The sequence below is a fragment of the Cervus elaphus genome, chromosome 4 (assembly GCF_910594005.1).
Source record: "Cervus elaphus chromosome 4, mCerEla1.1, whole genome shotgun sequence".
In the NCBI taxonomy this organism is placed as follows: domain Eukaryota; kingdom Metazoa; phylum Chordata; class Mammalia; order Artiodactyla; family Cervidae; genus Cervus; species Cervus elaphus.
In genome coordinates this window covers 45,689,180-45,712,020 of record NC_057818.1, presented here as the reverse complement: position 1 = coordinate 45,712,020, position 22,841 = coordinate 45,689,180, and the positions used below count along the sequence as shown (strand labels likewise).

The window sequence follows — 22,841 nt, the reverse complement described above, 5'->3', positions numbered from 1 at the left end:
CAAACATTTCCATTAGAAAAATATATTGGTTAACTCAAAATTTAAGAAAAGTTAAGTTCAGGTGGAACCAGGTGTCATTATGGCAACACATATTTTAACAGAAACCTCTTTTTAAATTTGTATAGAGAAGGGAAAAAAATATATCACTAGTTTTTCCTCCTGCTGCTTCAGAGAGAGATTAAAAAAAAAAATGTCTGACACTTGCAGCCTATTTCCTCCGTTTGGAGACCCCTGGCCTTCCTACCTGTTCAGTTCAGTTCAGTTCAGTCGCTCAGTCATGTCCGACTCTTTGCGACCCCATGAATCGCAGCATGCCAGGCCTCCCTGTCCGTCACCAGCTCCCGGAGTTTACTCAAACTCATGCCCATCGAGTCGGTGATGCCATCCAGCCATCTCATCCTCTGTCGTTGCCTTCTCCTCCTGCCCCCAATCCCTCCCAGCATCAGGGTCTTTTCCAATGAGTCAACTCTTCGCATGAGGTGGCCTAAGTATTGGAGTTTCAGCTTCAGCATCAGTCCTTCCAATGAACACCCAGGACTGATCTCCTTTAGGATGGACTGGTTGGATCTCCTTGCAGTCCAAGGGACTCTCAAGAGTCTTCTCCAACACCACAGTTCAAAAGCATCAATTCTTTGGCACTCCACAGTCCAACTCTCACATCCATACATGACCACTGGAAAAATCATAGCCTTGACTAGCTGGACTTTTGGTGGCAAAGTAATGTCTCTGCTTTTTAATATGCTATCTAGGTTGGTCATAACTTTCCTTCCAAGGAGTAAGCGTCTTTTAATTTCATGGCTGCAATCACCACCTGCAGCGATTTTGGAGCCCCCAAAAATAAAGTCTGACACTGTTTCCACTGTTTGCCCATCTATTTCCCATGAAGTGATGGGACCAGACACCATGATCTTAGTTTTCTGAATGTTGAGCTTTAAGCCAACTTTTCACTCTCTTCTTTCACTTTCATCAAGAGGCTTTTTAGTTCCTCTTCACTTTCTGCCATAAGGGTGGTGTCATCTGCATATCTGAGGTTATTGACATTTCTCCCGGCAATCTTGATTCCAGCTTGTGCTTCCTCCAGCCCAGGGTTTCTCATGAAGTACTCTGCATATAAGTTAAATAAGCAGGGTGACAATATACAGCCTTGACGTACTCCTTTTCCTATTTGGAACCAGTCTGTTGTTCCATGTCCAGTTCTAACTGTTGCTTCCTGACCTGCATACAGGTTTCTCAAGAGTCAGGTCAGGTGGTCAGGTATTCCCATCTCCTTCAGAATTTTCCACAGTTTATTGTGATCCACACAGTCGAAAGCTTTGGTGTAGTCAATAAAGCAGAAATAGATCTTTTCCTGGAACTCTCTTGCTTTTTCGATGATCCAGCAGATATTGGCAATTTGATGTCTGGTTTTTCCGCCTTTTCTAAAACCAGCTTGAACATCTGGAAGTTCTTGGTTCACGTATTGCTGAAGCCTGGCTTGGAGATTTTTGAGCATTACTTTACTAGCATGTGAGATGAGTGCAGTTGTGCGGTAGTTTGAGCATTCTTTATAATTGCCTTTCTTAGGGATTGGAATGAAAACTGACCTTTTCCAGTCCTGTGGCCACTGCTGAGTTTTCCAAATTTGCTGGCATATTGAGTGCAGCACTTTCACAGCATCATCTTTCAGGATTTAAAATAGCTCAACTGGAATTCCATCACATCCACTAGCTTTGTCTGTAGTGATGCTTTCTAAGGCCCACTTGACTTCACATTCCAGGATGTCTGGCTCTAGGTGAGTGATCACACCATTGTGGTTATTTGGGTCATGAAGATCTTTTTTGTACAGTTCTGTGTATTCTTGCCACCTCTTCTTAATATCTTCTGCTTCTGTTAGGTCCATACCATTTCTGTCCTTTATTGAGCCCATTTTTGCATGAAATGTTCCCTTGGTATCTCTAATTTTCTTGAAGATGTCTCTAGTCTTTCCCATTCTGTTGTTTTCCTCTATTTCTTTGCATTGATTGCTGAGGAAGGCTTTCTTGTCTCTCCTGGCTATTCTTTGGAACTCTGCATTCAAATGGGTATATCTTTCCTTTTCCCCTTTGCTTTTTGCTTCTCTTCTTTTCACAGCTACTTGTAAGCCCTCCTCAGACAACCATTTTGCCTTTTTGCATTTCTTTTCCTTGGGGATGGTCTTGATCCCTGTCTCCTGTACAATGTCACGAACCTCCGTCCATAGTTCGTCAGGCTCTCTGTCTATCAGATCTAGTCCCTTAAATCTATTTCTCACTTCCACTGTATATTCATAAGGGATTTTATTTAGGTCATACCTGAATGGTCTAGTGGTTATCCCTACCCTCTCAGAATCATGTCATCTGTGAATAGAGGCAGTTTTACTTTTTCCTTTCCAAATGTAATGCTTTTTCTTTCTTCTTCTTTTTGCCCCTGGCCGAAACTTCTAGTACAGTGTTGAATGGTAGTGGTTAAAGCAGGTATTCTTGTTTTGTTCCTGATATTGCAGGGAAAGCTTTCAATCTTTCATTATCAAGTATAATTTTAACAGTGGCTTTTTCAAGAATACCATTTATCACACTGAGGAAAATGCTTTCTATTTCTAGTTTTCTGAAGGTTTTATTACTCTTATTGTTATTATAAAAGTGTGTTGGATTTTATCAAATGCATTTTCTTTGTCAATTGAGATTATCATGTCTTTTTTCTCTTTATTTTATTGATGTGTTCTATTACTTGATTTTCTTATATTGAACCACTCTTGCATTCCTGGGATAAATCCATGACTATATATACTCCTTTAAAAAATTGAAATGATGTTGGAATGGTTTTCTAATATTTTGTTGAAGATTTTTCTATCTGTAAATGGAAGGGATATTAATCTGTTATTTTCTCATAATATCACTTCTCAGTGTCCTTTTTGGTAAAAGTGGGACAATGAGCATTAAGGTATAATGCCAGAAAGGACAGCAGAGTAAACAGAAGCTGGTATCATGCAGACCCCAGCTGGATGGAACAGTTCCACCAGGTTCAATGTGGGGAAGCAGCATTTCTGATGAAGGAACTAGACGTGCCAAAAACCCGAGTTGAAAAGAGAATCTATTGAAGAAATCAAGTGAAGTCAATGTGACTGAAAATGACAACAAAAGCTCTCAAGTACTCATCACTTTGGGCTTCCCAGGTGGCACTAATGATAAAGAACCCTCCTGCCAATGCAGGTAGATGTAAGAGACACAGGTTCAATCCCTGGGTGGGGAAGATTCCCTGGAGGAGAGCATGGCAACCCACACCAATATTCTTGTCTGGAGAATCCTATGGACAGAGGAGTCTGGCAAGCTATGGGTCCATAGGGTCTCAAGTCAGACATGACTGAAGTGATTTAGCATGCATTTATTATTATGTGCCAGGTCTAGTGCTAAGCACTTTTTAGCTATCTCTTCTGACGTAGGTAATTTTGTCCCATTCACTGGAGAGTCCGGTTCTCAACTGTGTTGGAGCATTAAAACCTCTTGCAGGGCTTAGGCACAGGTATGTGGGCCTCACTCAAGAGTATGTGACTCAGTATGTCTGAAGTGGGACCCGATGACTTGTAACAAATTCCAGGTAATGCTGATGTGGTCTGTGAATTGGAAACCACAGATTAGGGGAATCTTCACTTTTCATCATAAATCCTGGCTCAGAGAGGTGAAATGCTGGGCAGGAGTACATTGAATAGGTTAAGGAATAGGGCATGTGTTAGAGTCCTTTAACGGCGGGGCGTTGCCTGAATGGCCAAGTAAATCAGTGTGCCTTGCCTTCAAGAGGAAGCGAGGCTGTGCCCTCCTTTGGAACCTTGTTCAGTGGCTCAGTCATGTGTGACTCTTTGTGGCCCCATGGATTGCAGCATGCCAGGCTTCCCTGTCCTTCACCATCTCCCAGAGTTTGCTCAAACTCATGTCCGTTGAGTTGGTGATGCCATCCCACCATTTTTTTTCTGTCATCCCCTTCTGCTGCCTTCAATTTTTCCCAGCAACAGGGTCTTTTACAATGAGTTGGCTCTTCCCGTCAGGTGGCCAAAGTGCTGAAGCTTCAGCTTCAGCATCTGTCCTTCCAATGAATATTCAGGGTTGATTTGATCTCCTTGCAGTCCAAAGGACTCTCAAGGGTCTTCCCCAACACCACAGTTAGAAAGCATCAATTCTTTTGTGCTTGGCCTTCTTTATGGTCCAACTCTCACATCCCATACATGACTACTGGAAAAACCACAGCTTTGACTATAGGGACCTTTGTTGGCAAAATGATATCTCTATATTTTATATACGCTGTCTGGGTTTGTCTTAGCTTTTCTTTCAAGGAGCAAGTGTCTTTTAATTTCATGGCTGCAGTCACCATCCGCAGTGATTTTGGATCCCGAGAAAATAAAAGTCTGTCACTGTTTCCATTGTTCTCCCATCTATTTGCCATGAAGTGATGGGACCAGATACCACGGAACCTTAAGACACTGTTTCCATAGAAAACCGGAAGTGAGCTCCTTGGTTCACCAGGATGAAGTCAGAAACTACATTACCCAGAAGGCAGTGTCTCCAATGACGGCCTTGGGTGCTGAGCCAATGACGTAAAGCGGAGGCAGGCACTGGCGGCAGGTTGGGCGGGACTTCTTGGTCGAGTATTAGGACGTCGTTTACAAGCGGTCTGTCTAACCTTACGGGCTTTCCCCACTGGAGCCCTGAGCATTGACCACTCCACAGAAAAAGGTCTTCTGTACGAGCAAAGAGCCGTGAGGAGACTAGAACCCACCGCCACACTTTTGTGTGAGTCGTGACCCCGCTTGGAACGGGTTGTCAGCCGAGCGTCTGAGCTCCCAGCCCTCCGTCCCCACAGCTCCCAGAGGCGGCTCCCGGGGCCTGATGCCCATTCCACACCGCAGACACTCAGGTCCCAGGTACTTCCGTGCAGGGCTGGCCTCGGGTCGGCTGAGCCCTCTCTACCAGCTTTTGTCACCACCTCCCGCCGTCCCTCTGCCTACGGGCCCCATGGCGGCGCCGGCGCTGGTGAGTGGAGGGTGCCCAAGTGCGCTGGGGTCGCGGTCCGCATAGTGCCACTCTGTGATATGGGGAATCCCGGGCCTCTCCACCTTTCCGTCTTAATACGCTCGGATCTGGAGGTTCGGTGAGAATGGGGTGTGGGAACTACAGTGTTTATCAGTTCCAACCCAGGGTTCTGAATCCAGGCCAAAGTGTTGTAAAGAGAGGCACCCATAATGGGCTCTAAGCTTGTGGATTCACGGCCCTTGGCCTCTATTCCCTCGGGTCTAAAATTGGAGTATTAACAACTTTTCTCTGTCGGTCGGAGGAACTGGAGAGCATATGCCTGTGACGTGTGTCCTTGAGTGCTCAGCACAACCCAGAGAGCATCACTCGATGTGGTTTCCGGAGAAGGACTCTCCTGGTCCTGCTGTTATCTTAGGCTCACCCCAGGTGGAATCTGACCCTCAGACATCCCTGCCTCCGGCCTCAGCGCTGCTGAGAACTGGGAGACAGATGAGACAGCCTGGAGAGCAGAAGTGGGATGGGAGCAGTGTTTCTGTAATTGGCTGCTCCTCTAGTAGGAGTAGAAGTTCCCGGGACAGAGCAGAAGACAAGCCTGTCACTGGATTTCTCTTTGTAGGTGCCATCTGGGTACAAGGCCATTGGCTTGCCACTGACAGTATCCATTGCCCCAACACATTTACTTATATTTGAAAAGTGAATCCATTACAGTTTTCAGTAATGACAGTGCATAGGAATGTTGTGTCTCAAGGGATGTAAACATATGGACAGGTCCTAAGTTATTCTTCAGCACGCCACTTTGCTGTCAACATAGCTCTGATCACCTTCAGAACTTTGCTTGTTTATCCAGTTTTCCTGGCTTGCTCCCTAACTTCATTCCAGCCTTGTTCCACATCTGCTCAGAGAGGTCTTCCTGATTGCCTCATCTAGTCTTGTAATCTCTGTAGTCATCTTATTTTTCTTCATTTCATAGCCCTTAAGGCCATATGACTTTTCTTGCTTATTTATTTAGTTCCTTGTCAGGGATGTGGGAGCTTCTGTCCCCAAGCTTAGAAGAATGCAGGACCCGTACCAAGTGTTCCATAAGTGGCTGATGAATGAAAGATTCTACCCTCTGGAGCTCCTATTATACCTAGATCAAATCTAAACCCCCTACCATGGCTTGTCTAGAGGGACTTGGATTCAAATCTTGTCCCTTCTCATTAGACATGTTACTCTGGGCTGCTTGACTTTGAGCCCCCATTTGCTGATTGTGAAATGGAGACAGTGATGGTGTTTACCTCACGGGCTGCAAGAGGATTAATGAAATTCACAAATACACATTGAGCACTGACAAGTGCTGGGCACTGCATTTGTTTGCTTTATGAACGTTTTCAGTTTAATCTCTACAACAACCTGGTGAAGTTGGAATTATTGTTGTATTGATGTGGAAATTGAGGCTCAAAGAAATTAGCATGTTTTGGTTCAAAAGGTTGGATTTAAATCCCAAGAAGTCTAGATGCAGATCTAGAATCTTTTCGTTGCTTTAACACAGCATCTAAAACCCTGAGGTGCAGGCATAGAGGACAGACCAGTGAGGTTCAGCTGCCACTGCTCTTATCCTTGCTTGAATTACAGTAATAGACTCATAGTCCACACAAGATTACCTTTGTTTTGCATCACTCTCTAGTGAATTCCCATATAGGTGGTTTTTCTCTCCCACACTATTTGTATTCTGTCTACAGCACCATCTACCTCCCTCTTAAACCCAGCACAGAGCTGGGTTCTCAGGAGATACTCAGGGATTCAGGCCTTGGGTCTCTGAATTTCTGTCACTAACCATGCAGTAGGCTCTAATTTAATAGCCATACAGTCACCCCACCACCTCTATTTGACTTTGCAGGCATTGATATCATTTGAAGATGTGGCCATAACCTTCACTGGGGAGGAATGGAGACATCTAGACCTGGCCCAGAGGACCTTGTACCAGGAGGTAATGCTGGAGACTTGCGGCCTCCTGGTCTCACTGGGTAAGGCCTCACCTCACATGTGGTACCCAGAGCCTCTTTCATTCTACCCTCTCTCTGAGCATGATCAGTTAAGAAGACCTGAGGAGCCTGCCTTCGCTTCTCCCTCCAGCCTCAGCCTGTTCTGGTCTGACCGCCTCATGATTATTTTTATTTTATCATTTTTGTAGTAACCCTTTCACTTAGCCCCAGCGAACTAATATCTTTAAAGTGCGTAGAGTAGAACTGGGAACTTAGAAAGTGCCATATAGGTATTTGTTATGTATAATAAATTATACATAATAATGTATAAAATTATACAAATTATGTACAAATATAATCATATACAAATTGCACAATAAAATTATACAAAATAATAAATCGCAAATGTTCTTCCACCTAAAGCTTAGTTGGCCACTTTACCAAGAAATGGTTACCTCTAACTGGGCTTTCCCTGTCTCATGTCCACATAGTCTCTCCCAGAAGGTCAGGCTTCAGTGAAGTAACTATAATGTTTTGTGACAATTGTGAATAGTTATTGAAAGGAGGCATCTGGGGAATAGTATTCCAAGTGGAGGGACAAACACAAGCCAATTCCCTGAGTGGGCAGGGAGCTCAGGTCCAGCAGAGACATAGGAAGATCCGGTTTACCTTTTCCCCTGCCTCCTCACTAAACTCAGTGCCAGATATAGAGCAGACCTCAGTGAACAGCTGGGTGCACTCTGGCTTGCAGTACAGAATTTTCTAATCAGAGTTTCTGTGGTCCTGCTGCCTAAGTCATTGACTTCTCTTTAGAATCCTCCTATCTTTAAACCTTCACATTTGGCAAAATATATTTGGCTGCATGTGCCAAAAAACCACATCATACAAGTTTCACCCTGAAAAAAGTTTATTACTTCACCTAATGAGAAGCCCTGTGGTGGTGCTGGCTCCTGGGTTGGTTCCTCCCAACCCAGTTCTCTCTGTCTGCTTTCTCTCTTTGGTCCAGGTCATTGGGCCAGCATCCCTGAAGTGGCAACAGGATGTTGTAGCAACAAATAGGGTAGCAAGTCCCCACATTCAGCCCCATCTTCCCAACCTGGACTTTTCTTCAGAATGGGTAGCAGTTTTAGGTCATGGCCTTCCTCAGACAACTGACTATCAGTTGATTTAGTTTAGTGTTTTCAGCCATCCTTGGGCACCAGAATCACCTGGCAAAGTTTGAAAGCAACCAGTACTGTCTTTATGCCCAGAGATTTGGTTTAATTTGTTCTGTGTTTAGAACCAGGTGTGTCTAAGATGTTCTGAAGCATGGGAAGGTAGAATCTTGCTGATTTAATTAGGGAAAGACTTCTGGAAGGAGGTGTGCCCTTTGGGGTTTTATGGTGGTATGTTCAAGGTGTTCACTCCTGTATATGTGAGACTTTCCCTTTTGTCTTTACCTATATATCCATTCCCCGTTTATTTCTCCATGTACAGGGCATCCTGTTCCCAAGGCAGAGCTGATTCACCTATTGGAGTATGGGCCAGGACTGTGGATGGTAAAGAGAGGCCTCTCCAGAAACACCTGTACAGGTGAGTGCCATGGCAGCTGGCAGACTGCTGGGGAGTGACTGGTAGTCTGCCAGTCAGCCCCATTGAGTGGGCAGTGCCCCTTTCCATGGGCAGTTTCTTTCTATGGCTTTCTGGGGGTCTTGGGTGATCATGGAGTCCTTTTAACTGTGTTTTTGCTGTCTTCCCAATCCCATCACACTCTTTGCTTTTACTGAGGTTGAAATATGCTATCCTGAGTAAGAGACAGACTCTATACTTGGCCATTCAGAAGCATCAGGACCCTGGGGAAGTTGCATGATCTCCCTGTGCTTTTGACATACAAGTTAGGCTAAGTGGATGCTGCCTGCTGTATGAGATAAACTCCAAAATCTTGGTGACTCAGCAAGACTTGTTTTTCTCATTTGTGCCATGGTATAACGTGGTCAGGATTCCCAAGTGGCGCAGTAGTAAAGAATCTGCATGCCAGTGCAGAAGACGCGTGAGATGTGGGTTTGATCCCTGAGTTGGAAAGATCCCCTGGAGTAGGAAATGATAACCTGTTCCAGTATTCTTGCCTGGAAAATTCCATGGACAGAAGAGCCTGGCGGACTATAGTTCATAGGGTTGCAGAGAGTCAGACACGATTGAGCAACTGAGCACATACACACATAATGTGGGTCTGCAGGCAAATTCTGTACCACATATCTATTTAGGGACCAGGTGTATTCTATTGTCAGTATGTGGCTATAAGATTGCCCTGACGTCATCCAACTGGCCAAAATAGGAGAGAAGGGGAGTAGTCATACCCATTTGCTCACATAGTCACTTCCATTCACCTTCCATTGCCTGACCCAAAGTAAGTGACTTAACAATATTTATGTATTATTACTCATAATGAATAGTGACTAATGGTATCTCAAACTACCTTCTGGGTTCAGAAAAGAGTCATTTATTTTTCTGCAGATTACTACCTCCAACTCTGCTTTGCATCTCACTCTTTTCCACCTCTATCCAATTGTTTATCTGTACTGTACATCCCTGCAGGCATCCATGCTTCCATTTGTAAATGAGATATTCAGAAGCAGTCCCTAGCCTTGTCATCCTCTTGCCCTCCTGTCTTGTAAAACCTTGAGAGTATGTTTGCCTTTGTCAGCCCTACATCAAATGTGTGGCTAACAATGAGGTACCATTACACGCCAGTCAGAATGGCTGCTATCCAAAAGTCTACAAGCAATAAATGCTAGAGAGGGTGTGGAGAAAAGGGAACCCTCTTACACTGTTGGTGGGAAGGCAAACTAGTACAGCCACTATGGAGAACAGTGTGGAGATTTCTTTAAAAACTGGAAATAGAATTGCCATATGACCCAGCAATCCCACTTCTGGGCATACACACCAAGGAAACCAGAACCGAAAAAGACACATGTACCCCAATGTTCATTGCAGCACTGTTTATAATAGCCAGGACATGGAAGCAACCTAGATGCCCATCAGCAGATGAATGGATAAGAAAGCTGTGGTCCATATACACAATGGAATATTACTCAGCCATTAAAAAGAGTACATTTGAATCAGTTCTAATGAGATAGATGAAATTGGAGCCCATTATACAGAGTGAAGTAAGCCAGAAAGATAAACACCAATACAGTATACTAATGCATATATATGGAATTTAGAAAGATGGTAACGATAACCCTATGTGTGAGACAGCAAAAGAGACACAGATGTGTAAAACAGACTTTTGGATTCTATGGGAGAAGGTGAGGGTGGGATGATCTGAGAGCATAGCATTGAAACATATATATTATCAAGTGTGAAACAGATCGCCAGTCCAGGTTGGATGCATGAGACGAGTGCTCAGGGCTGGTACACTGGGATGACCCAGAGGGATGGGATGGGGAGGGAGGTGGGAGGGGGGTTCAGGATGGGGAACACATGTAAATCCATGGCTGATTCATGTCAATGTATGGCAAAAACCACTACAATATTGTAATTAGCCTCCAACTAATAAAAATAAATGAAAAAAAGAAAAAAAAGACAAATGTGTGGCTAGTACCAATGTAAATTTGTGATCACTCCCCTCTTGGGTTCCCTCAGGTTGCTCAGCCAGCCAGAGAGTATCTCTGGCCAGCCCCTCCTCAGTCCCAGTGAGTCTGTCTCAAATCTTCACCTCTTTCTGCAGTTCTGCATCTTCACTTGGAGGTTTCAAAGGCACTTCATACCCATCATGCCTAAGAAGGATCTCAAGATCTTGCCAACTCCTCTCATCTCCCCATTTCAGTCAATGGTCTTGTTCAATAAGTTGAGAAAACCAAAAACAAACTTGAACAACACCTCCATCTTCATCATGCCCATGATACAGCCATTCCTGAATCTTGATCATATTTCATCATACATTTCTCCTGAATCTGTCACCTCCACCAGTTCTATGAGTTCCATCATAATCACCCTAGCTCAGGCTGTAATCATCTTTTGCCTGCCTGATGCTAACAGAGTCCCCCCAGGATCAGCTCTATGTCTCACATCCACTCCCCTATCCACTTTTCTATATTCCAAACATCACCATCTCCCCAGCCACTGAGATCTCAACATATGACCCAGTTTATTCAGAAAATAAAGGCTGTTCCCTTCTTTTTCTTGCTTCTTAACCCTTACTGACTTATACCTTCAGCTTCCTTCTCACCTCTACAGAAGAGCTCTCATCCCTGGCCATGGCTGATCCCCCTAGCAGAGTCTAGGTCATACCTTCACCTACCTTCTCAGGTGTCTTAATTATCTATTGCCAGATCACAATGAGTGAGTAAAAATCACTCATTTCATATTAAAATATCACTCATTTATTATCTCATCTGTGGATCAGAAATCTAGGCACAGCTTAGCTTGATCCCCTGCAAAACTGTAGTTGTAGGCAGTTTACAACACATCAGGTTACTTCTTCAGATCAAGTAATGGTGTAAGAGATTCCAGCAAGAGAGGTTCCACACATATACTTTATCTGTTACGTCTTACATTCTACCGCCTTTGTTATATTCTATTCTTTAGAAGTAAATTTTGCTAAGATTCAGCATGTGTGCGTGCTAAGTCACTTCAGTCATGTCCAACTCTTTGTGACCCCATGGATTATAGCCCACCAGGCCCCTCTGTCCATGGGATTTTCCAGGCAAGAATATTGGAGCAGGTTGCCATTTCCTTCTCCAGGGGATCTTCCTGACTCAGGATTGAATCCATGATTCTTATGTCTCCTGCATTGGTAGGTGGGTTCATTACCACTAGTGCCACCTGGAAGCCCAGGATTCAGGCAGAGGGTATCAAAACTGTGGGAACACCATGAGGAAGGGATTATGGGAAACCATACAGGAGTCTGTCCACTGCCTCAGAGAACATGCTTCTTCATTTATTTCCTCCCTCTTCGATATCTCCATCTTCTCTCTGCTGAATATAAAAAACATGATGAAGTTTCTTGCAATTGTGGGAAACATTAAAAGAAAATGCTCTTGGCTCTCCAACAACATCCAAAAGTTGTTGACTCTATTTCAGCTGAACAACCAAGCTTTTTAGAGGACTTTTCTCATTCTCAGAAGAGACATCTACACAGACTTCCCCTTTACTAGTCAATATTTCCTTGAATTTTTGTACTGAGGTGTAATTTATACATAGTGAATGTGTAAATCTTAAAGGTCCATCATTATAAAATTTTACATATATATAAACCAGTGTATCCACTGCAAGTGTCAAGAAATGCAGTATTTCCAGCACCTCTCAGGCATCTTGTGCTTCCCTCCTTGTTAATATCCCCTTCTACAAAATTAACCAGTATTTAGACTCTGTCACCATAGATTTAAGTTTTTGTTTTTTTTTTTTTTAATATTTATTTATTTATTTATTTGGCTGCACCAGGTATTAGTTGTGGCATGTGGAATCTTTTAGTTATGGCATGTGAACTCTTAGTTGCAGCATATGGGGTCTAGTCCACTGACTAGGTGTTGAACCCAGGCCTCCTGCATTGCAAGCTTGGAGTCTTAGCTATGGACCACCAAGGAAGTCCCATAGATTAGTTTTGAAGGTTTATAAATGGAACCCCACAGTATACAATATGGCCCTGCCTGTCTTCTTTTGACAATCATTATGGCTCTGGAATTTATCCATGTGGTTGCACTTATTTGGAGTTAGTTTCTCACTGTGCAATAGCTCAATGAATTAATAGATTACACATACTTGTGTTCTTATTGATGGACATTTGACTTTTCGGAATATTATGGAGAATGCTGCTGTGAATATTCTTAACCATATTTTTTTTTGCCTATAAGCACACATTTCTGTTGGGAGTATATTTATGAGTGGACTGGCTGGATCATGGTGTAGTTATATGATTAGCTTTAATAGAAACTACCAGTCAGTTTCAGAGTGACTGCACCATGTCACATTCCCATCAGCTATATGTAAGATCCCTCATTGTTTCACATAGTTGTGAGCAGATGGTATCTGCCCTTTACTCTTTGAGGCCCAGCAATGGTATTTCTCAGCATTGCAGTACTAAAAAAAATGTTCTCACAGATTATTGCTGACATTCTGATTAACCAGTATAACAACTATAATAATGATAGATAGTGGTCTACAATTTACAGAACATTTGCCATGCACTTTGCTGTACTTTTTCTCATGTCACCTTGTTATGAACTGAATGCCTGTGTCCTCCCCAAATATGTATGTTAAATCCCTAATGCCCCAGTGTGATGATTCTGGCCCTTTGGGTGGTGCTTGGGTTTAGATGAGGTCATGAGAATGGAGCACCCATGATGGGATTAGTGTTCTTATCTGAAGATAGGGACCATGGCCTTTCCTAAGTGTGGTGTGTGGTGGAGAGGAAGAGAGGGAGAAGTCTCTGGTGTCTCTTTATTATAAGGATCTGATCCTCTCAGGTCCGTACTTTTATGACCTCACTTAACCTTAATTACTTCTGTAAAGGCCAGGCCCTGCCTCCAAATACATTGGCAGTCAGGGCTTCAATACATGAATTTTGGGGAACACATTTAGTCCATCACAGAATTTGTCTTTTGAATAAATAAAGGGCTATTCAGATATTCTGTTTTTTCTTGTGTCAGTTTTGGTAATTGGAGTCTTTTAAGGAATTCATCTACATCTAATTATTATATCCATTTCTTTTTAAGATTGTTTCATCTCAAAATGGTACATTTTATGTTATGTTATTTTACTACAATTAAAAATTGCTAAAAAATAAGTTTAAGATACATACATATCATTTTTATAATGCCATGAAAAACTGACATTCTCAAAAAAACATTGTTTCATTGTACTTGTGTGTATATTTTGCTGTTTTATTTGAACATTATAAAAAGTATCTGTTTATGTTGTCTTATAGGATTTGTACTTTTCATTCAACAGTACATTACTGAGATTCATGATGCATGTAACTATAGTTCGGTTTCCCTGATGGCTCAGCAGTAAAGAACCCGCCTGCCAATGCAGGAGACATGGGTTCAGAAGATCCCTTGCTTGGGTCAGGAAGACCCAGAAGAAGGAGACGGCAACCCACTCCAGTATTCTTAGCTGGGAAATCCCATGGACAGAGGAGCCGGGCAGGCTACGGTCCATGGGGTTGCAAGGAGGCAAGACACAACTTAGCAACTGAGCATGCACACAGCTATAGTTCACTCATTTTTTTTTCTCCCATAGTCATTTATATAAAACCATGTATTCATCCATTTTCATGGAAATTTTCTTGTTTCTAATTTTTTGTACCCATACACAGTGGAGCCATGAAAATTCACATGTGTGTATTCTCACAAACAAGTGTAGTAATTTCTCTTAGCATATGCCTAGGACTGGAATTTGGGAATTATAAATTAAGCAAAAGGAGAACTTTACTACAGGATGCCCTGTTGTGTTCTAACATGGTTATTTATATCCACTTACACTTCACTTGCCCTGTATGAACAATTCCATGGATCTATACTCTCTCCAACACTTGAAAAGTGTTTTCAATCAGGTGAATATAAAATAGTCTCTCTTTGTGATCTTAATTTGCCCTTCCCTCATATTTAAGAAATTTGAGTACCTCTTCATATGTTGATTAGTCAATACATATCTTCTGTGAAATGTCAGTTAATAGCATGGTTTGGTTTTCATTTTGGGTGTGAAGTGTTGAAGTCTCCAGCTGTAATTGTAATTTTGGGTATTTCTCCTTTCAGCTCAGTTTTTGGTTTGTATGTTTTGAGGCTCTGATATTTGGTACATACAGATTTAGGGTTATTATGTCTTCCTGGTGGCTTGATCTTTTTATCATTATATAATGTCCCTTTTGGTCCCATTTTCTTTGCTCTGTCATCTATGTTATCTGGTGTTAATATAGGTCTGATGTTAACATAGCCATTTTTCTTGGATTGTCTTTTAAAACATTAGTCATGTTGATTAATCTTTTATAGTGAATGCTTCTGTATCTTGTTTTTGAATTCTTCCTTTTCCTCAAGATCTAAAAGATAGTCATTTTCACTATTTATTAAAAGTTTTTAATCTTTTAGTTCAGTTCAGTCGCTCAGTTGTGTCCAACTCTTTGCGACCCCATGAATGCTTCTGACAATAAGTCTTAGTCAATCTGGAATTAATTTTTTGCTTTGTACAAGGTAGAAATACAATTTCATTTTCCTTCATTGTGGCAAATGATTTTTCTACATCCATTTATTAAATAGTCTTTTCTTATTCCCACTGGCCTCTCTGCTACTTCTATCATATATCAAAATTGTGTGAATCCTCATGTGTTGAGCAAATTCCATATACACATTTCAGAGTTCCTAACTCTGTTTTTACCTTTGACACTTTGACAGCTTATATTATATCTAGGCTGCATCACACTACTTTGTTATATATGATTTCATCATCATCCTAATTCCTCAAAGAGCAAGTCCTTTTGCTTTATTCTTCTTCAGAGATATCCTGGTCTCTGTTCTTTTATATAAATTCCACAATCAGCTTGCCTGTAACCATGAAAAACCCTATTGGGATTTATCCCAAGTTGTTAAATTTATAATGAATTTAGGGAAATTGGCAACTTTATATTATTAATCTCTGTTTTCAAATAAATCTTTATGAGTGTGATATGTTTTCTAGTTATCTAAATGATATCTATTTCAGTCTGTTCACCTAGTCTTTACTCAGGTATAGTAGATTGAATATGTCCACCCAGTTGCTTATCTCTGACTCCCCACAACTTTTGCACAGTCCAGAATCCTAAGATTTTGTTTCTCCTCTGTCTCTGCCTCCCTCTCCACCATCCTGTCATTCTTTTCTTTTTGCCTGGCATTCAGCATTCTCTTAAGACCCTGACCCTTTGAACTTTCAGTTGTCTAATACAGTTTTTCTCCTAATTCCTCTGTCAGGGAATTCCTACTCACCTTTAGAAATAAGCATATGTAGTACCTTGTCCTTGTAGCCTCCACTGACCTCTTTCTGTCTGCCATCTGGGCCAAGTTAGGTTCGCCTTCTCTGTGCTGTCATAGCAGCATGAGGTATTGGAACACAGTCATTATCATTACTCTGCCCACCCTCTCTCACTCTGGAGAGTGAGGTGGAGTCTCCACTACAGATTTTCTGTTCCCTGCTGCAGGTTTTCTCCTTGGGTTACCTTTTAAAGATGTCAAGAGCCCAAGGATTAGTAAAGAAAGAAATTTTAAACCAGGGTTTAAGAGATGTAAAAATGCCATAGATGGTAGAGGCTTTATTTTCATCTTCATTCTTCCACTAAAATGGTCATTTATTTTGTTTGTCTTGACATCACTAATAGGCACTTTTGTTATATTGGATTTCCTTCAGGTGAAAAAGCAAACCCCAAGACCACACAGCTTACTGCTTCTCAGCTGGCCCTCATTGAGGAAGCCTCTTTTGAGGAACAAGTGACACATGGCACCTCAAGGGATTCCTGGCTGGGGCAAGCAAGGTATCAGGAAAAACTGTCAGAAATGCAGGAAGGGAACTGGAGGCCAGGAGCAGATCCCCACAAGGAGGCATGCCTGAAGAAGTTGAGCCATAAACATGATGATTTTGTGACAGATCATAGTCTTTGTTTAGGGGTTTTACCGGAGCAAGTCACTATACAAGATGCTCTGCATGAATGTGATTCCCAAGAACCAGGAAAAGACCTGGTTGTTGATGTAAGGAATAACCTCTATAAGTGCAAGGAATGTGGAAAAGATTTTAGCAAGAATTGGGCCCTTATTCGGCATCAACAGATTCACGCTGGAGTGAAGCCTTATGAATGCGGTGAATGTGGGAAAGCTTCTCATTATATGGCAGACTTCATTCGACATATGAGGTTTCATACTGGGGAAAAGCCGTACAAGTGTATCGAGTGTGGGAAAGCCTTCAAACGCAGGTCTCACCTCACAGAGCACCAGCGTATTCACACTGGAGATAAACCCTATGAATGCAAAGAATGTGGTAAAGCTTTCACCCATCGCTCCTCTTTCATCCAGCATAATATGACTCACACTAGAGAAAAACCATTTTTGTGCAAGGAATGTGGGAAAACCTTTTACTACAGCTCCTCCTTCGCTCAACATATGAGGATTCACACTGGAAAGAAACTCTATGAGTGCAGCAAATGTGGAAAGGCCTTCACTCACCGCTCCACTTTTATCCAACATAATATGACCCACACGGGAGAAAAACCCTTTTTGTGCAAAGAATGTGGAAAGGCTTTCTGCCTCAACTCATCCTTTACTCAACACATGAGGATTCACACTGGAGAGAAACCCTATGAGTGCAGGGAGTGTGGAAAAGCCTTTACTCATCGATCTACTTTCATCCGGCATAAGAGGGCACATACTGGAGAGAAGCCCTTTGAGTGCAAAGAATGTGGAAAAGCGTTTTGTGACAGTTCTTCCTTAATTCAACACATGAGGATTCACACTGGTGAGAGACCCTATGAATGCAGTGAATGTGGAAAGGCCTTTACACACCATTCTGTTTTTATCAGACACAATAGGACCCATAGTGGGAAAAAACCTTTGGAGTGTAAAGAATGTGCAAAAGCCTTTTACTATAGCTCTTCCTTTACTCGACACATGAGGATTCACACTGGGGAAAAGCCTTATGTATGCAAAGAATGTGGAAAGGCTTTTACCCAACCTGCAAATTTTGTTCGGCATAATAGGATCCACACTGGAGAAAAGCCCTATGAGTGCAAAGAATGTGAGAAGGCCTTTTGTGACAGCTTTGCCTTAACTCAACATGTGAGAACTCACACTGGAGAGAAACCCTTTGAATGTGGTGAATGTGGGAAGGCCTTCAGCCACAGTTCATCCTTCACTCACCATCAAAAGATTCACACCAGAGTTTAGAAGATGGAGGAAGGCCTTGTGCAAGTTTGCTCACTTCAGGCAATTTTAGTGAACTCATACTGGTGAAGTACCTTTCCTTTTTGAATGTAACTATTCAGGGAAGTCTTTTGGCCAGAGAGATATCTTACTCAGTGTCAGAAGAGAAACATAATTATCATCTCTGTGAAAGCTTTCTATGGCAGGTAATCTAAAGGGTCATACTAGAAATTGACACTGGCTACAGCTTTCCACTACATCTGAGAATCCACAAGGGAGAATCAGTGGTTGTCATGCATTTGGGGAAAATGTCAGCAACAGTCCTTCCTATGTTTATTACAAATCCATCTCAAGAGCATTTAAAGAGATGTAGAAGAGAAAGGAAAGGGAAATGCCTGTGTGTCTTTTTTCCGATCTCCCTGCCAAGCTTATGACAATTTGTCATTTGTGTGGGGGCAGGGGAGGGGCTGAAAGGGGAGAGGTCTAAGGCCTCATCCCCTTTATGTATTTTTTTATATCCATAGTCAGGAGAATTGGACCATTGGGATGTTAACTCTGCTAACATTTATTGAAAGTTATTTGTTACAAAATATTGACATGTAACATGTCAATGTCATGTCTACCATTGAGCACAAGGCCTGAGTCATGAAATACATATACATACATTATATGCAATCAGTTCTTGTTATTCACGGTGGTTGTAGTCTTTAAGTTCACCATAAACACTGAATTAGTGAATAGTGGACCATCGCTTCTAGTGGCAATACAGATTTAGGTACCTGTGAGCATCTGTTCACATTTTCATCAACCAATCAATACTTAATCTCCTATGGGATTTTTTTTTTTTTCTGTTTTAGGACACCTTATTTAATAAATGTTTCTGAGAAGTTACATCCAATATTTCATTGTATTAAAAATATTTTAATGACATCATTTTTGTATATTGTTGTTACTGTACTGTTTTTATTCTTTTCACTACAACATACACAAACAATACATATATGCAGTACTCTTATACAGTAAACACATAAACACTGTCTAGTACACTATGTTGTACAGTACACCATGCAAAGAAAGTCCTAGGAAAAAAAAAGATTAAACTTAAATATTAACATTAACTAAAACTCTAATTTTGATAGAACTGCAGGATGTGTGATGGGGCAGTGCACTGAGTGGGTAAATCTCTTGACCTTGGCTTGACCCAGGAAAACCAAAGGAGAGGACGATGCTTTGTTTTGCGTTCTCTTCCAGGTCTTAGTTGGTGGTTTCTACTTCCCTCTCTGCCAAAGTTTCTTCCACATCTTCCATCATATCATTTGAAGTCTTTTTTACTTATATGTTTTGTGATATGCATTGTGTGTTTGACACTGTCCTTTATATTTTCTGTAACACCTTTAAGTCTGAAAATTTTCAGGCAGTCTAGCCAAGCATTTTCCCAACAGTTAATGATAGTAGTCTGCTTATTAATTATCCCAGGTTGTGCCAACACAGTGACAGTGAATATATTGACAGACACCCAGTAGTCCATCCTGGTATATGGTTTCTTTGTTGGTGTTGAGAGTTTTGCTAAAAAGCTCCCTTATGTTTTGCTTTTATTATGCCCTGATTGAGTGGTTGGATAACATAGAATTTAGGGGCATGAAAAGAACATCTGGGTTGGAGTGGGCATTTTCAACTTCTTCATGGCAATGGATTGGGGCATTATCCAAAATTAATTAAATCTTGGAGGCAAGGTTTTTGCACTGGAAATAGCATTCTGTTTCTTGGATGAGCAGTTGTAAAACAAGTCCCAGAATGTTTCTGGTATCCCTCAAAGTTTTTTATTCCACCTACAATGGACTGTCTTATGGTTCAGATTTTTCTTCTCAAGTCTGGACATGGGGCTCTTTATAACACTAGGGGTTTGTACTTAAAGTTGCCCTTGGCATTCACACAATAGCACAGTTGTGTGTGATACTTGAATAATTCAAAGTCAGGCTTTGAAAGCCATTTGCATTATATAGGTTCATTTGCCAATAGCCTTATAAGCAAGCCTGTCTCATTAGCATTTAAATCTGTTCTTCTATATAGCATTTATTATTTGTTGACATTTTAGTGATAGCCACTGTGACAGGTGTGAGGTGTTACCACATTGTATTTTTTGTTTACATTTCTCTAATAATTAGCAGTGAAGTGAAGTGAAAGTTGCTCAGTCATGTCCGACTCTTTGCTACCCCATGGACTATAATGTCCATGGAATTCTCTAGGCCAGAATACTGGAGTGGGTAGCCTTTCCCTTTTCCAGGGGATCTTCCCAACCCAGGGATCAAACCCAGGTCTCCAGCATTGCAGATGGATTCTTGTACCAGCTGAGCCACAAGGGAAGCCCCATAATTAGCAGTGATGAACATCTTTTCATGTTTTGTGCCTGTTTTTTAAATTATTTTTAATTGGGGTATAATTGCTTCATCTGTGCCTTGTTTTAAGTGATTGATTTTTCTTCTCATTTTAGGTTATATTTTCCTGCTTCTGTGTGTCACTGTTTATTTTTAATTGGATGTCAGACATTGTGATTTGGAAATATTTTTGTATTTCTATAAGTATTTTAGTAGGGACACTGACATTCTTAGCAAAGAGATTATATAAACTGACAATTCTGGAAATGCCTATGAAAGGTGGAATCCTCAGAAGGGCCATCAAGATCTCTTATTTCTCTGCATTTTGGCGCCTGTGGGTCTGTCTTCATACATGTCTCCTAGGTGCTCAAGTGATCACTGTGATCAGCTTTTATGTTTTAATAAAATGAAACTTTATCAAGGCTACCTTATCTGTACAATTACAAATAATAATCTATCCATCCTTCTGTTTGTGTTGGTCTAATATATGGAAGTATAACTGGATTGCCTGTAGCACCAAGCCCTCAGTTCTGTCTTTAACCAGGTACTACCTGGGAGTCTACATCTGGCCTAGAGGTGTGGATTAAGGCTCCCCAAAGGGTGTTTTTTTTTTTTTAAATTTTAATATGAATTAGTTTCCACGATGGGAAATCTGTGCAGTTTTACACAGATTCTGAAATCTCTGGTTCTGGGCTCCTGTGGAGAAACTGGAAGACCTTGCAGTAGAAACTGGATGCCTGCAACCCTTAGCTCCTGGAGGTGGGATCCACTCTTATGTGTACCATAGCCATGCCCAGCATTTGTTCCCTTTTTAATGACCCGTCTGTCCCTGGGGCTTTGGGAGGGTGCCCGTTTGTTCTTAGGAAATCCAAACTCCTATTATATCCAGAAAGATATCTTAGGCTCCATTCCCTCCCCTCTCTGTTGTGAATGCTCTCCCAGCCATCCCAAACTAGCTGTACCCAACAGACCTTCTTCCTCTCCCTAAAGCCCAGTCTGTCCAGTTATCAGGACTGTGTTCAGATATTCCTCTCTGCCAGGTACAATCTCCTGAGAATTTTTTTTCTCATAGATCTCCAGGTGATGCTGAAGTTGCTGGTCAAGGGGCCACATATTGTAAACTACTGATTCATTCACTTATTTAAAAATTCAGATATTCTCTGAACATTTCTGGTGTCTATGTCTTGAGTCTTATTTTATTGCCTCAATTCCCATAATATTTACAACCAGGAAATGGGTTGTAATTTTCCATATCAATTACAAAATTTAAACTATTACATGATATAACAAACTAAGGTCATCAACAAATGATTGTAAACTTGATTATTTTCTCATATAAATGCTAATTATTGAGTAATCCCTGTATGAAACTATTATTCTTACAAACACAACTTTAAAGGAGAAATAAAATTATAAACAATAAAACAATTGTTTACATATTAGAACCTGCCACCCTTCCAAAAAGTCAGATTTTTCTCAATGTAATCCATGAGCACTTAGGAACTTTTGTGTAATTTCCATTAACTTGTCTACTAGTGGCTCCTAATAGAGATAGGTTAGCTGAGTTCCAAAAGTACCTCTTTTGGAGATAAAAGCTAGCAGGTATGGTTTGTGGCAGTCTGAAAATCACCCTGAAATATACATGACCTTACATGGGATTTAGATAATTTGCTTAGGATTCTCCTTTTTGCCATACTTCTGCTAGAATCAAAGACGTAGCACCTAATTTCACAAGAATAAGGAAGGCTAACTGTATTATATATTGGGGTTTTTTCTTTCATTTTTTATTGCAGGATATAATAAATTTTTATGATTTTTAACCATTTTTAAATATACAATTTAATAGTATTAAGTACATTCACAAGGTTGTAAATCCACTAGCACTATCCATTTCCAGAAGCTTTTCATCATCCCAAACAATAACTCTATCAATTAAGCAGTAACTCCCACCCTGCTCTAAGTCCTTGGTAACCTATATTCTAATTTATTTCTCTATGAATTTGCCTATTCTAGGTATCTCATATAAATTGAATCATACAATATTTGCCTTTTTTGTGTATGGCTTATCTCACTTAGCACAATGTTTCCAAGGTGCATCTATTGTAGCCTGTTTAGAATTCCATTCTTTTTAAGGTTTAAAAACATTTCATTATATGTACATGCCATATTTTGTTTATTCATTCATTTGTTAATGAAAATTTGGGTTGTTTTCTGCCTTTATGGCTATTGTGAATAATACTGGTATAAACATCTGTGAACAATTATCTGAATCCTAAGCAATTGAGTCCCTGCTTTCAAGTATTTTGAATATATATTTGGAAATGGAATTGACAGAAAATATTATATATATAACTTTTTGAGGAACCACATACTTTTTCCCACAATGATTATACCATTTTACATTCCCATAAGCAATGCAATGGGTTTCAATTTCTCCACAACCTCACCAACACTTATTCACCTCCCGTGCCCTTTTTTCTACTATAGCCATCCTAGTAGTGGTTTTGCATTCAATCTTAGCCAAAAAGCCAAGAAACAATTCATTATGGGTTTGATTTGCACTTCCCTAATGACTAATTATGCCAACCATTTTTCCATGGTTAGTCGCTTATATATATTTTTTGAAGT

General features: G+C 41.0%; 1 protein-coding gene across 4 annotated transcripts; it reads left to right on the top strand.

The window, feature by feature from the left end:
• The first annotated feature begins 4,621 nt into the window (after nt 1–4,621).
• On the top strand, nt 4,622–20,055 carry ZNF599 (zinc finger protein 599). Of its 4 annotated transcripts, none has more exons than XM_043899126.1 (4): nt 4,622–4,909; nt 6,898–6,987; nt 8,459–8,554; nt 16,337–20,055. In XM_043899126.1, the coding sequence occupies exons 2-4, from the start codon at nt 6,945–6,947 to the stop codon at nt 17,860–17,862; spliced, it is 1,665 nt and encodes a 554-aa protein (XP_043755061.1). In that variant the 5' UTR covers nt 4,622–4,909; nt 6,898–6,944; the 3' UTR covers nt 17,863–20,055. The 4 variants fall into 4 exon arrangements, with proteins under 4 accessions (XP_043755061.1, XP_043755059.1, XP_043755060.1 ...); XM_043899124.1 differs by having other exon boundaries at nt 4,622–5,018; nt 6,898–7,024; XM_043899125.1 differs by having other exon boundaries at nt 4,884–5,018.
• The last annotated feature ends 2,786 nt before the right edge of the window (nt 20,056–22,841 follow it).